This window comes from Bactrocera neohumeralis, chromosome 5 (genome assembly GCF_024586455.1).
Source record: "Bactrocera neohumeralis isolate Rockhampton chromosome 5, APGP_CSIRO_Bneo_wtdbg2-racon-allhic-juicebox.fasta_v2, whole genome shotgun sequence".
Classification (NCBI taxonomy): Eukaryota; Metazoa; Arthropoda; class Insecta; order Diptera; family Tephritidae; genus Bactrocera; species Bactrocera neohumeralis.
In genome coordinates, this window is record NC_065922.1 from 39,469,547 (window position 1) to 39,484,616 (window position 15,070).

Below are 15,070 nucleotides of genomic sequence, written 5' to 3' on the forward strand. Positions count from 1 at the left end.
ATAACTGCCGCCGTCCCAGGCTTTGTCCAAGTCAAATTATTTCTAGAGCACAACGAGTTTATTTAAAACAAAAAAAAAGATTATTTAGTTATATAATAACAATTGCAGCAGTTACTTTTAAATTGTATGAACATGTTTTTTATGTATTCATGGCAAAACGTTATATAGTTTTCATTTAAATATACTTTAATTAAACTATATGAACTTACACGACACACACGTTATATGAACTAAAACGACATACAATCCATCGACACACATGTGATTCTTTTTTCTATATTCTGTAATAAAAAATACTTTCCAACATTTTTCAAGATATAATTGATGAAATCATATATGTTTCGTGATTTATATTTAATATCATAAAACTCTATGATTTATATCAAATACATCTTAAACACCTTTAAAAAAATAACGCCAATACCTAGGGTGACTGAAGTACTTTCGCTTGGAAAATTAGAATATTAGAGGCAAACTACTGTTAAAGAAAACAGCACTGATCAACATTAACTTCTGCAGTAGGCAGGGTGACGAATTACGATTTTTTGTTACAAAGGGCGTTGTTTTCGTAAAAACCATCCCGTCAGTCGTCTGCTTGAAGTGAAGTCGCATCTTAGGAACATCAAGAGGCCCCTCCTTGCTTAGGTCGACAACATTGAAACGTACGCCTACTTGGCGCATGGTGAACATCAGGTCAGTTGTTGATTTTCCTGTCCAAAAGCCACACTGACAAGGGCAAATCGGTTTGTTGACCGTGGGATTTATGTTTCACACAATACGTTCGTTAGAACCTTGTATACGATGTTGAGGAGACTGAACCCATGGTAGTTGGCGCAGACTGTGGGGTCTCTCTTTTTGTGTATTGGGCAGAGCAAACTTAAATTCCAATCGTTGGGCATGCTTTCGTCCGAAGATATTCTACAAAGAAGCTGATTCATGCTTCTTATCAGTTCTTCTCAGGCGGGTAATTGCTGTTCGAACCTCATCAGAGTCGTACAATGGAACATCTATTCCATCTATTCTCCATGGAGGCTGAATTTTCTAGCTGTTATACCAAAGATGCTTCCTTTGCCCACCCTGGCGTAAAATCGCCAAGCACAATTTTTCATCGTGGAGGGGGCAGCTCTCATAGGCGCGCTCCATGTGCTCATAGAAGAAATCTTTGGTCACATCGTCCTTCTTTTTCATAGTGGAGTGGGCGCAAATCAGTCCTGTGCTGAAAATATTTGCTCTGATGCGGATTGTGACTAGACTCTCATTCGCCGGAGTGAATGCCAGGACTCAACGACAGACTGAACACGAATCCCACATCGAATAATGTTATACACAAAATTTGATTAAAATTAGTTTAGTTCTTCAGATATAGGATTTCAGGAAAAGTGGGCGGTACCACGCGCATCGTTCAATTTTATTTTTTTTTTAATTTGCAATTTACACAAAACATTAGATCATCAGACGATCAAGAACTTCCTTTCAAATCGATCATGCAAAATATTTGTCACAATATATTTATATTAACAAGGTAGGGTTTACTTTTATTTCTTTATAATAAATTACAGTTTTAAGATACCATCATCGGCTAGAAAAAGTTATATCAAGATGGCGTTTAAGTTCTAAAAGTTGGAATGTACTACCACTTTCTCACTTTCATGAATGTATTGCAATTTGAAAATAATTTCTTTGATTGTGTACATTCCGGATAAGTGTTTTATATTTTGCAGCTCAATTGCGATAATGCAATAAATTTATCCAGGCAACATCTATTGCCTGTGAAGATACCCCTTACACAGTGTCAAAAATTTCGACATACAGCTTAATTAAACAAAACTACATATAGATATTTACGATTTTACGTAGAATTCTTTTTGAAAAATCGTCATCACATACATTGAAATGAACGACAGAACTATTAAATTGTTGATTATTGGAGAAAGTGGAGTTGGAAAGTCAAGGTAAACAATTAGAACAAGTGTGTAATGAAAATAATAAATGTATGTAAATTTGGCAGCCTCATTCGTCGATTTGTTGAAGATAAATTTGATGACAATCACGATGTCACTATTGGCATGGATTTCAAAAGCAAAGTTATAAATATTGATGGCCTTGAGTATAAATTAGCACTTTGGGATACTGCAGGTGCTGAAAGATTCCGAAGTCTCACTCCCAGTTTTTATAGAAAGGTATAGAAAAAGTGATTGAATGATATCAAAATATAAACAATAAATGTTTACTTTATTTTTCTAGGCGTTGGGAGCTGTATTAGTGTATGACATCACTAACCGCGAATCATTAACCAAATTAGAAGCGTGGCTTGCAGAGCTTGAAAATTATAGTGACAATCCAAACATAGCTACTATAGTAGTAGGAAATAAAGTCGATAAAGAACGTGTTATTAGCCGTGAAGAAGGTTTGAAATTCGCTCGAAAACATAGAGCTCTTTTTCTTGAGGCGTCCGCAAAGGGTGATAAATTTGTTGCAGACGTTTTCAAAGAAATAGTTGAAAAGGTAAATAACAAGATATCTTTTTCAGTTGCAATATTTAGCAGGTTGCGTTTTCAAAACTACTGAATTTGTGGTTAGTATGTGCTAGTGGTAGGCATTAATATATGTCAAAACACCGAAAAAACAGAACACCAAAAAATCAAAATACTGACAAACCAAAATGTCGACGTGTGAAAAATATTTTATCTTGTCCGCCCTTATTTATATCGAAGCACAGAAAGAGAATTCTACTGACTAAGGGTTATGATCCTGAGCGAACAACGCGACCTTTTCTTTATTTGCCTGTATTGTGATTTGTCGGTATTTTGACTGTCGGCATTACCTTATGCACACAAAATATGAAGTGTCGTTACGTAGTCCATTAGGAGTAGTCACAACAACGGAGCATGTTTCACTGGTGCCTTGCTCTTGACATTTTATGAAGTCTTCTCGATCTATTGGTCTCCATTCTTGATTGTGTGCCGCCACCAAACTGTGTGAGCGGAGTTTTCCAATAATGTTTCTTCAGTTCCTTCTATTGAGTACCTTTGGAGCTTTGTAGGTCGCTCCATTGCGTTTTTATCTTCTATGCAATGTTCCTGTCCAAATCGTAGAACAGACAATGCAATAGTTAATAGATGTCGATCATGTTTTTGGCTGGCAGTCGTACAGCACTCTTGGCAATCTCGTCCACTATCTCATTACCTCTATGTTTTTGAGTCCTGAAGTGAAGACGGTCTAGCTACACTTCCGTCCTGATAAGCGAAATGAGGTCAGAGATTTTAATTTTATTGAATGTTTGTGAAATGGCAGAAATTATTCCTGATACCCGGTTGTTGATGTCCAAGAAAATCCAATTGGGTAGTTTAACTTTTATGTAAAAAATCGGCACTGATATTAATATTTTTGTTTTTCTTTAATATTTTATAATTATAATAAAAACATGTTTATTGTTTTAGATTGTGTCATCGGACTATTATAATTTTTCTCAAAATGGAGGTACAATTGACGTAAGTGCCGAGGAAGAGACGGGTGCATCAAACTGCAGATGTTGATATTTGTTTACAATACCCACTGTATGTAATTTTGTAAAAACAATATATATGTAAGTCAAGTAATCATCTATTTATAGAAAATTTGTATTTCGTTAGTTTATTGGTTAAAAATAAAGAGCATATAACAATTATATACAAAAGTTTTTGTCTTACCCCTCGAACTTTGACAACATTTTTATTCATACTGTAATGTTCTGTTTTTCTTTTTACAGTATAAAAAATTTCTCAAAATCATTCTTTTTTTACTTAGAGAACTTATGTAGCCTCGGTTGCCTTTGCATTTCATATGGAACCCACTCTTCTCACACTTTTGCCTGTATTTGCGAATTAGTAGAATTTATGGATTACTTGCGGGAACTGTAATTAATTACAGAAAATTTATAAATAAAAAATTAATGAAGGCCTAAGTTCGATTGCCAGAGCCCGAAATATGGCTATCTGTTGTACTACATTCCAACATAGGAAAATTCAAGCTACCTGGCTGTCTCCGGATCGAAAAGCCACCAACCAGATCGATCATGTTGTGATAGATGGAAGGCACGTTTACAGTGTTTTAGACGTGCGTACGCTTCTAGGCCGTCACATAGATTCTTGTTGCAGCGAACATACGCACCCGCCACATGCACCAAAGAAACTCACGTCAACAAACACAAAGAAGGTTCAACGTCCAGAAGTTGCAATCACAACAGACAGCAAAATGATTTCTCTCTAAGAGCACTCAACAGCAACACGGTATAATGGAATTGTGGGACGGCATTTCAAGCTCCTTACGTACAGCTGCAAACGAGCTGAGCCTAGGTGTGCTCTGCCCAATCTACAAAAAGGGAGACCCCACAATCTGCGCCAACTACCGTGGGATAAACCTCCTCAACAAAGTTCTATCGAGCGTATTATGTGAAAAACTAAAGCTCACCGTCAACAAACTGATTGGACCTTATCAGTGTGGCTTTAGGCCTGAAAAATCAACAACTGACCAGATATTCACCTTGCACCAGATCATGGAAAAGATCCGTAAAAAGAGGATCGACACATACCACCTCTTCGGCGAATTTAAAGCTGCTTTTAACAGCAGGAAAAGGAGCTGCCTTTATGCTGCTATGTCTGAGTTTGGTATCCCCGCAAAACTAACACGGCTTAAATTGACTATGAGCAATACCAAAAGCTCCGCCAGTTTCAAGAAGGGCCTATCGAAGCCTTTCGATAGGAAACTAAGTTTCAGACAAATCCATTTCCTATCGTGCGACTTCTTCAATCCACTACTATAGAATATAATTCGAGTTGCAAAGCTGAATAGAAAAGTACAATCTTCTACAAAGAGTGTACAGCTGCTGGCGAACGCCGATGTCGTCGATATCAATGGCCATAAAACCGCACCGTTGGTTCTGCTTTCTCCAAACTGGATAAAGAAGCGAAGCAAATGGGTCTGGTAGTGAACGAGGGCAAGACGAAATATCTCCTGTCATCAAACAAACAGTCGACGAACTCGCCACTTAGCTCTCACGTCATTGTTAGAAGTCATAACTTCGAAGTCGTAGATAATTTCGTCTATTTAGGAACCAGTGTTAACAACACCAACAATGTCAGTCTGGAAATCCAACGCAGGATAACTCTTGCCAACAGGTGCTCTTCGGACTGAGTAGGGAATTGAGAAATAAAGTGCTGTCTCGACGAACAAAGACCAAATTCTATAATAACTCATTATTCCCGTCTTGCTCAATGGTGCAGAGGTATGACGGTGACAACATCTGGTAATCGACGTTACGAGTTTTCGAGAGAGGTTCTGCGGAAGATTGATAGCCCTTTGCGCATTGGCCACTGTGAATACCACATTCGATGGAATGATGAGCTGTATGAGATATAGGACGACATTGACATAGTACAGCGAATTAAAAGGCAGCGACTACGCTGGCTAGGTCATGTTCTTCGAATGGACGAAAATACTCCAGCTTTGAAAGTATTCGACGGGGAAGCAGAGGAAGAGAAAGACCTCAACTCCGTAAATGGGAGGATGGGGCTTGAAAGTGTTGGGGCCAAATTTGACGATGGGTATGGCTCCGCTTTCCTTTAGGTGAAAGCACATATCTCGGGACTTGCTCAACAAATTTCAACCAAAATCGAGTTAAAATTTTACACGAATAGTGTCTTTGAAGAGTGTCACCTAATGACCAAAAATTTTCCAAATGGGACCAAAACTTTTCAAGCGCCTAGTGTCTTTTAAAATATCGATCGATGTGTGAGATACATATATAATTTAAATTGAGAGAGAATGCTTTACCGATAGTAGTATGCTTGTGTGTTACAAATGTCTTAATTAGAGTTAATACTTCGCTTAGCCCCCATATAGTTAATATAAAGATTTTCGAATTTCCGGATGACTTTATACAACATATGTATATGGGCCAATGTGTAAGTTAACCTAATAAATTTGTATTTTTCTAAAACAGCTCATATTTTTACTTAGAAAGATTAAAATCGAAAAACTTGCCTTGTAAGAGTATACTTGTAAGTTTAAAAAACCTTCAAAGTATTATACTAGAATTACTCATCTTAACTTAAACTTTATCAATTTAGATTATAAGCAAACATTTGCAGAAACTAGAGTGGAGAAATAGGTATTAGACGCGCTGATGACACAATGAGTTGTAAATTAAAGTATGTAGAGTAAAAAAATTTTTCAACCTTTGAAAAAGTTAATACGTGTCAAGGGAGCATCTCATGTGACGGTTTCAAAAAATCGTATTTGGTTTTTGCATAAATCCAATCTAAAATGTAATTTTCCGAAATTGAATGTAGTTGGAAAAATGCAGGTAAGGTCTTCAGAGCGCGTGACCTACTTGTATTTTCAAACGCTTTTTTTCACGAAACAACATTTTTTAAACTAGCGTCCAGGATTTCTCAAAAACGGATCCATCGATGACTTTAAAATTTTAATGTTTGATTCATTACACATGTGGCTATCGCCCCAACTAGAATTTTTTAAAAATATTGAAACGTGTTTTATTTTCATAAAAAAGTACACCCTATTCTTTTTTTTAGACGGTAGATACGTTCCTCAGAAATCCGTGTAAAAAAAGAGGCGTTTCTCATAGTAAAATGGGGGATACGTTCCATGTCATTTCAAAACCGAGTAAGACGAAATAAAGAACTATATTTACTTCGAAAAACCATGTAAAAAATGTTGAAAACTATAGAATTTCAGATATGCATACAAATTGTATGTTCATATTGCATTTTATTGAGCATTAAAACTTAAAATACATAATTCATACAGGTGAAAAATTGGTAGATTAAGCAAAAAACAAAAGAAATCTGTTAATTCAGAATTATGAACAGAAAAATTAGAATAGAAATAAAGAAAAAAATATTTACATAGCTACATAATTATTCGTCGCTACTTGATAACAAGCGCAATTGTTTACGACGAACTGGACTAAAGTCGGTATCATCGCTGAAGATATCCATTTCGGCAATGTAAATATCATGCGAACAAAATGTGGAGGTAAGAGTTATCGAATAAGTGGATTTCCCAGCTACTACTATGTCTGTTCATTTCAGCAATGGTGCTATGTAAGTGTAGTAAAAACAAACATAATTACAAGACAGTGATTTTGAAACACTACTAGATTAAAAGTTGAAAAAATTTTTTTTTTTTCAACCGCGTAACTTCAAATCTGGTAAAAAGAGTTGGGTGTAGTCGCAAAAAATCATAAATTTTTTGATGTTAATGTTTAAAAGATTTGTAAAAGATCTTAATTTCGGCGATAGCATATTAACATGCTATTTTTTTATGTAATTAGCCAGTTTGTTGGAATTATGATGTAGTTTGTCTACCTTTTTTCTTCATGGGTGCCAATGGAGCGAAAAACTTTGCAATTAACAAAAAAATTTCCTTAAAAAAATTCAAAATTACAGCTAAAGGCTTAATAAATATATAGTAAAATTTGAAAGCTCTGTGTTTTCTCATTTCGTTTATAATTATGTCTAAAAAAAAATCCTAATAAAGGCCATACCACGGGATATCGACTATGTATACTAAATATAGTGCAATGCTTACAAGTTTTTATATGATGCTTTCTGAGCATCAGAATCTTGATATATACAAACAACAGGTGTACTTAACGAAATAAATTTGATTACTCGTTTGCATCATCACTATAATGTTATTTAAATAACATCCTCTGTTGAAAGCATTGTGCAATAGTTTGTTGGACGTAATAAATTTCAATACTTTTTTTATGAGAAAGTAATAAGTAAATACGAGATACATTATTTAAATTCTCTTTAACTAAAAGATCCAAAAAAAGCTATGAATATTATATCTAAAAACCGATATATTTCATATCAGGTTTATTTTTATTTTATTTATATAAATATGCAACTTAATATTACACAAATTATTTACCTATCCCAATTTTTTTTGCATCAACTTCATAAATTAGCAATCTCCACATTTTAACAACGAATACTTCTGCTTCTTCGTCTAGGACCTAAATAAATATATTTATTTATATATCACAATTTTTAAAACTCCCTAAATGTTACTTACCATTTGCACATCATCCAAAATGCTTTGAGGTGAACTTCCAGCAAGCACCTTTGAACATATAAAATCCACAAGAGTCGGTTCGGGCTCCCCAATATATTCAATAATCTTTTTATTTATCCATGGTCTAATTTTTCGTTCCATAAGGTTGTTGTCGATTTCATTACGATCGAGTTTATAATTAAACAAATCCTCCTTTTGTGTCGGAATCCTGTCAATAATGCTCTTAATATGACGCCGTTTTTCATCATGTATCCTAGTATTATTTTCCTCCTTTTTGTTATTCACTGTTTCTTGACTGGCAGTATCATTCTTACCATGTTTTTTCGAGTTAGCTTTTCCGATATTTGAATTTTGGCGGTCTGTCTGTGCTGTACTTCCCCCACTTCTTGATTGATTGTCATCATAATCTATGTTAAAATAATACATTTTAATCTTTATGTCAAATTGTCAAAAAGCAAATTATGTTACCCAATGGAACCAATTTCCGTCTCTTCGAGTTATTTTCATCGTCTATATCCTCGTCAGCGTTAAAAACACCTGTCGCCTCAATTTTCTTTTTTTTTGAGTTAGCACTTAAATTAAGACTAATAACGGTTGCTTGTGTGGGCGGCGTGGTAGCATCTGTCTTCTGAGATCTGGAATTGCTTACACTCTGTAATGTGCTCGATGGTGTAGAGCTGGTTGCATGAGTATTCACGACAGGTACAAAATCTCGTGACTCAGAACCATGGCGACTGTAGTTGGTTTCTATATTTGACGTGGAATCAGCTCGAGAATTCGCATCATCGTTTGAAATTGACTCTATAGAATATGATTTTGATAGAGCATTTAATTCTCCTTCATCATTTGAATTAACATCAAGTAAGAGTCGTTTACTTTCAATTGATTGCAATTTTTCTCTAATACGCTCCTTCTCACGTTCTTTCCGTTGTATATTTTCCAAATTTACATCAATTAATATTTGAGGTTTATACAATTTTTCGTGTTCCTTCTTTGCCCTCTCATATTCTTGTGAAGGATTCTCATATTCCCCACTGAATATTTTATTTCGTAATTCTTCCAATTCTTCCTGTTCTTTATTGCGATCCTTAGCATCAAGATCTGCTTCTCGGACGCGATCTCCTAACCTTCTCTGCAGTTCTCGACCTCTACAAGAATACAGTAAACAGAAATTTAAGAAATATATACAACATTTTTAGTAAATACAAGTTTTTTACGCCTTACTTATAATATTTATGATCATCTCTTTCATCATCATAGTCTTCAACGAATTCTTTAAGTCTTTTGGCTTCCTTTTCACGCTCTTCTAGTTTCATTTTATCCTTAATTCGTATCTTTTAATAACATATGTTAAGAATATTTTTAATAAATTTACACTTCATGCACTTTGTCATATTTCCATACCTTTTCGTACTCTTTCGCCTTTCGTTTTTCCCTTAACTCCCAGTTTTTTAGTCTTTCTTGGTAAGCTTCTTCTTTTTCTCTAGCCTTTTTTTCAGCTTTCTTACGTTCTCGTAGTTCTTCCTCAACTTCTTTTTCTCTTTGTAGATCTTTAATATTTTTTACAATTTTTTCTTCTCGTTCCCTATGTTGGTAATTAATGTAAATAAATTTGGTTACAATCCAATGCTTTTGAATTCATAAATTAGAAAAAATACATTTTATAAAGTAATTTTAGTAAAAATAACTTATAAATAAATAAATTATGTGTCTAATAAATAAATTATTATTACAGTGTATATCACAAAATATGTCGTTTATTGACCATTTTAAATATTAACCTTTCTCGTTCTCGTTCACGTTCACGTTCACGCTCTCTTTCTCGTTCCCTTTCACGCTCCTTTTCTCTTTCTCTTTCCCGTTCACGTTCGCGTTCTCTTTCGCGTTCCTTTTCACGCTCCCGTTCCCGCTCTCGCTCCCTTTCGCGTTCCCTGTATTCTCGGTCACGTTCTCTTTCGCGCGAACGAGACTTACTTCTTCTTCTTCTGCTTTCCCGTTCCTTATCCTTTCTATTGGGTGATACGCTGCTGGAGTGGCGGTCCTTTCGACTGGTCACTCTTTCGACTTTATCAATTGGGACCTTTTTTTCTGTAGAATCCCAATCTTCATCACTTATATCGTCTTTTATAACATCAGGTTTTCGATCCTTTTCTCTTTCTTTTTCATATTCTCTATCCTTATCTTTCTCCTTTTCTCTCAATTTTTCTTTTTCCTTTTCTTTTCTGTGTTCATCGGCCTCTGCCCTTTTTCTGAATTTTCCGATTTCGCTACTAATCAAATTTCTCTTTTCCTCTTCTAGATTAGTTTCGTTAAGGACTTTTGTCATTTTATCTTCCGTCCGGGCCATTTTAGATTTATTTATTCTACCTCCGAATACGTCACCACGAGAATTGGAATCAAATTCATCGAATTCATGTTTATGCTCATCAAGTATTTTTCTCATTTGACTAAGAACATAATCATCTTCTGATTTCTCATCTACCGCAGAAACATTGATTCCGTTTTTCAGTTCTTCTTCCTTGTAATTGTCTAAAAGAAGTTTATTTTTCGCATCAACTTTAGCCACAAGTTTCTTCCCATCTAATTCAAGTTCACTTAGAAGACGTACAGCTCGCATACCCGCGTTAGGTCCACTATAAATTAAAAAAAATTCGATTATATTTTGCATTTTATAATTTACAACTTAAGCCTTACTCATATTCACAAAAACCAAAAGTGGAAACTCGTTTCCAATTCACCACTACACCACAAGCTGCCAATATTCTTTTGATCAACGCTTCAGGCACTCGTTCACTTATATTTCCTACAGTAAAATAAGTATTTCAATATAAATAGCATATTGTTTTTTTTGTTTTTATACGTACCCACAAAAACCGTAATAATTGGACCACGAAACTGGGGAACCGGATCAGGTAAACGTTGGTAAACTGTGGGCTGGGAACTGATAGTAGCAGAACTTCTATAATTCCTTGCTGATGGTATAGGAGGCATCATCTATTTATCACATAATATAATTTCATATATAAGATTTAGAAACTTTGATATACAACTTACATGAGGAGGTGGTATAGTCGGATTCATATAAGGTGGTATAGGTGCGCGAGATGGATACGACATAATGCTTGGAATATTTTGTTAAACTTATTACTTCAATATTATAGCTGGAACTTTTTAAACACCGGTGATTCCTATGTAATTCAATTCAAAAATCGCTCAGTAAAGTATTGTTAAAAAGTTTTTAAATTCTATTATATTTTCACGCACACATTTTTACAAAATTCAAAGATTTTGCCACACACTGATTGCCTTCTTATTTCTATCAAATGATGGCGGACAAACTAAATGATGCCACATTACTGAAAAAAGAAAGATGTAAGAAAAAATTCGGTAACGATTACACATAAAGTGTTGCCAGATTCATGTCCTAATTACTTAAGAAAAAAGAGAAACCACTACACCTGGGATAAATTTATTTATCTCTGTCTACACCATTATTAAATTTTCTATGGTTATGTGTCTTGATATTGTTCTACTTATGTCGATAATAGTTTTTAATCCATATTGGCAAGTCACCTTTTAAGTATTTCTCTCATGAACTCCGCGGTTTATTAATTTTCAGTTTTCACTGAAAAAACAATTTTTTTGTGGCTGGAATGTTTGTTAGCAGAAATTAGCAAACTAATGTTAATAAGTGGTTTTTAATAATGGCATCATACCATCTTTTTAAAATTAATCACTGGAATTCTCAGTCAAAATTTTTGTTCATATTTTCCTTAAGAACAAATCCACCAGGTATACGCGAATTTTCGTGAAAAATTATGGATGTCTTACAAACTATCTCCCCTTTTTTTACCTAAATTTAATTCGCTTTCGTCAGACAAAATCAAATTTTACCACTTTCGGACATTATGACCACCTGACTGAACTTTGCGAGATTACGGACAATGAACTTACAACTTTCCTCACTTTGCGTGACAGTTCATACCGAAACTACGAAACGCAGAAAACAAAGGGCAAAAAAAATTGTATGATTTTCTGATTTCTGAAAGTTACCATTCACTAAACAGTTGATTAGATCCATTTGTTTACAATTGAGAGATTTTTGTGACTATCACGCACTGAATTGCAAAATAGTTCAAAGTCACAAAAATTGTCTCCAACGGGGCATCTCGACTTTAATATCTAAATCTAGTACTTTGATACAGAGAGATTTTAAATTTGAAACGCCTTGTGCCAAATATGTCGGTCAATATAATAATTAATATTTTGGACATTAAGTCTTTGAGTCTTGCAAGTTGCAAGAGTATTAAATGCCTTTTCTTTTACTTAATTTTTTTTACTTCTACATGTTTGAGTTGCTTACAAAATATAAAAACCGACATTCAATTAATATCTATGATGATCTTTATAAGTGAAGTGTAAGTATATACAAAATGCAAAAAATATTTTGTGACTAAAGACTGTATTGTGAGTAGTGAATTGTCAAAAATTGAGACTTTACTTTAAAATGTCTCAAATATGTAGTGATTGCGAGACTCCTTACGGAGTTGCGCTATTAGATTGCCGTTTTGTTGGCAATAACACGTGAAAAACTAATTCAAATTACATCAGCAGCCCGTTTCTTCGTTTATCAATTTTCGAAAAATTTCACTTCACTAGGGATGGCAAAAAATTTGTATTACTCGATTAATATTTTGTAACGGATTTCGCGATTATTCGTCTTCCTTGTAATTCACGCTCTGCACACATAGAGCGCGACAGACTGCAAGCGACATCTGTCAAATATTAAAATACACACGTTCTTATAGACACAGTTACATATGTAGCTGCGCAGCTGCCTCAATAACTGTGTCCTTACAATACTGAAAAAAATAACATGACAGCTTGACACGATTCACAGGCGATCTGTCCAAAAAAGCCCATTGAAAATAGCATTTAGCTGGATCACCCGTTATATGTATATTTTTTCAATAAACTTCCTAATTCCAGATACTATGTTCTTATCGATTTTTTTGTGTTTATCGTGTTTTCCACTTTGATCAGGTTTTGCTATAAGGGTTCGTATTGGAATTAATCATGTGATGCACTTCATTATATGGAGTCACTCGCTTCGCTGTTAATTTTTCCCAATTTGCTCTTTCATTTTCATACCTCAGACAGGAAAAAAAAAAGATGTCCAATGGACATATTTTCTGAAGCAACCGAGCACTCTCAAAAACTGTGTCAGGATGTGCCATCGTTTCTGCCATTTATTGATTACTTGTTTGATTTTCGTCTTTCCGCTTCGCAACCCATACTCTTTGTTCTTTCGTACTCTTTTGACTTCCATGTCCATTTTGCCTGGTGATATGATACCAGCTGCCTCGTGAGATACTTTGCGAAAAGTGCAGGTGCCTCCAATAGCACTGAGCCGAATTACCGAGTTTGTTTTCTTGACGTATGTTTTATTCCGCAGTGCCTGCTGAGTTGTGATGCTATAGTCGTCGCTATTCAGGGTGATAACTTCAAGCATCTTGCTGTTTGGTTTATTGCGTGTCCAGTGAGTCAGTCTTCGATCTTCGGTGCCGACTGATGACGTAGCTTCTCATTTTGCTCTTTTGCTACCTCTCTTACTGCAAAGTTATTCGCATATCCATCGATGTGAACCTTCCTCGGTAGTGGAATGCATAACACACTCTCGTAGAGTACATACCCTAACAGTCAATCTGAGCTGGATACAATTTTCCCAGGTATAATTTCTCTAAATGTGAATATAATCGTATACAGAATATTCGCTCTAGTATTTTGCCAAACAATTCTGTGAATGGCCTCGCATTATTATTGATGGCAATCTTTAAGACCTTATTTAGAATGCCATCCAGGCCTGGCGCTTTAGAATTATCAAACCTCTGTGTCGCCTGAATCACATCCACGTCTTTGACTATTGTTCATCCATTTCAGCATGTTCACCTGCTTAAGCCTGTCGTTTCTCTGGTGGCTGCGCTGGGAAGAGGGTTTCCACGATGATTCAAAAGCTTGAGGCAGCCCATTGTTTCTCCTCTGCTAACCATGCTATTCGGCATTACCAGCTTGTACGCATTGTCCCGTTTTAAGGTCATTACAGTACTCTTTGTAGCGTTCGCATAGTTTCAAGGCTCGGTTGATCACCGGTTCCTTTGGCAGCTCCTCCTCGCATGATAAAAGCCTCGCATGCTTTGCTAATGTGTCTTACCAGCATCTTCGCCTGTCGATCTACATTTTCCGTACAACTCATATTACCGTCGAGCAGGAGTTTGAAAAGTTTTTCTTATAAGGTTTCGATCTCCCATCCTTTCGTTTGTACAGCGTTCTCCTTCGATTTTGGGTGGCTGGGTGCCCCATGTTAAACATATTGGCCTGATGGTCACAGTGTGTATATACATACATAGGTCGCCCATGCATTGAAATCGCATGCGACCACGTTTCTTGTAGAAGACAAAACTGCTCAGTAAGTTAAGCTACATATGCTATACTTCCTGTATACCGTCTTTTGTACGTATTTGGTGATCTATGTTTTCTCTGCTCTTTTTCTTACATGCATTACCCGATGGGTTCTTGTGCATCTCGATTCAGCCATACAGTCTCAACGACGTTGTACCGCCTTCGCCAGAGGTGTGATATTTCTCAATGCTGGTGGTGATGACCTCGCTCTCGCAGGTTTGTCGACATCAAGGGTTTTGACCATTTAGGTGACCCTTGTAAAGAGTTTGTTCCTTGCACGTTATTCATGCCATCGCTCAAGCTTCTAGAACTGCTGTTGGTGCCAAAAATGTTGATACTGTTGTTGTTATTGGTTTTGTTGACATTTTGAGGGACCCAGTGTGCAGTGCTGTGTATCGGTCAATTCTTGATTACAGTACAGAGAAGAGAACTGCAACGAATAATACATTTTGTTCAAACTCGTGGGATGATCAGTTACTCTCGCTGATTCTGTCAGTTTGATTCATACGCAAGAATACTCAAAGCTCAT

The 15,070-nt window shown here is 35.6% G+C and overlaps 2 protein-coding genes across 3 annotated transcripts; one reads left to right on the forward strand and one right to left on the reverse strand.

The window, feature by feature from the left end:
• Nucleotides 1-1,774: 1,774 nt before the first annotated feature.
• LOC126760088 (ras-related protein Rab-18) lies at nt 1,775-3,667 on the forward strand. The gene is made up of 4 exons (XM_050475477.1): nt 1,775-1,952; nt 2,009-2,180; nt 2,245-2,505; nt 3,441-3,667. Exons 1-4 carry the CDS (start codon nt 1,894-1,896, stop codon nt 3,534-3,536), a joined length of 588 nt encoding a protein of 195 aa, XP_050331434.1. The 5' UTR covers nt 1,775-1,893; the 3' UTR covers nt 3,537-3,667.
• Nucleotides 3,668-7,847: 4,180 nt separating this feature from the next.
• On the reverse strand, nt 7,848-11,432 carry LOC126760065 (RNA-binding protein 25). Of its 2 annotated transcripts, XM_050475435.1 has the most exons (10): nt 11,347-11,432; nt 11,137-11,270; nt 10,947-11,076; nt 10,777-10,885; nt 9,864-10,715; nt 9,487-9,667; nt 9,307-9,416; nt 8,551-9,230; nt 8,083-8,489; nt 7,848-8,023 (listed from the first exon to the last, which is right to left on the reverse strand). In XM_050475435.1, the coding sequence occupies exons 2-10, from the start codon at nt 11,197-11,199 to the stop codon at nt 7,931-7,933; spliced, it is 2,625 nt and encodes an 874-aa protein (XP_050331392.1). In that variant the 5' UTR covers nt 11,200-11,270; nt 11,347-11,432; the 3' UTR covers nt 7,848-7,930. The 2 variants fall into 2 exon arrangements, with proteins under 2 accessions (XP_050331392.1, XP_050331391.1); XM_050475434.1 differs by having other exon boundaries at nt 11,137-11,431.
• Between the last annotated feature and the right edge of the window lie 3,638 nt (nt 11,433-15,070).

Bases quoted from the DNA above. Each gene is read 5' to 3' on its own strand.
- LOC126760088 (XM_050475477.1), top strand. From the start codon at position 1,894: ATGAACGACAGAACTATTAAATTGTTGATTATTGGAGAAAGTGGAGTT. The intron at 1,953-2,008 runs GTAAACAATTAG...TAAATTTGGCAG, and splicing joins AGTGGAGTTGGAAAGTCAAG to CCTCATTCGTCGATTTGTTG. The intron at 2,181-2,244 runs GTATAGAAAAAG...TTATTTTTCTAG, and splicing joins CTCCCAGTTTTTATAGAAAG to GCGTTGGGAGCTGTATTAGT.
- LOC126760065 (XM_050475435.1), bottom strand. From the start codon at position 11,199: ATGTCGTATCCATCTCGCGCACCTATACCACCTTATATGAATCCGACT. The intron at 8,490-8,550 runs GTAACATAATTT...ATTTTAACATAG, and splicing joins ACGGAAATTGGTTCCATTGG to ATTATGATGACAATCAATCA. The intron at 8,024-8,082 runs GTAAGTAACATT...ATATTTATTTAG, and splicing joins TTTTGGATGATGTGCAAATG to GTCCTAGACGAAGAAGCAGA.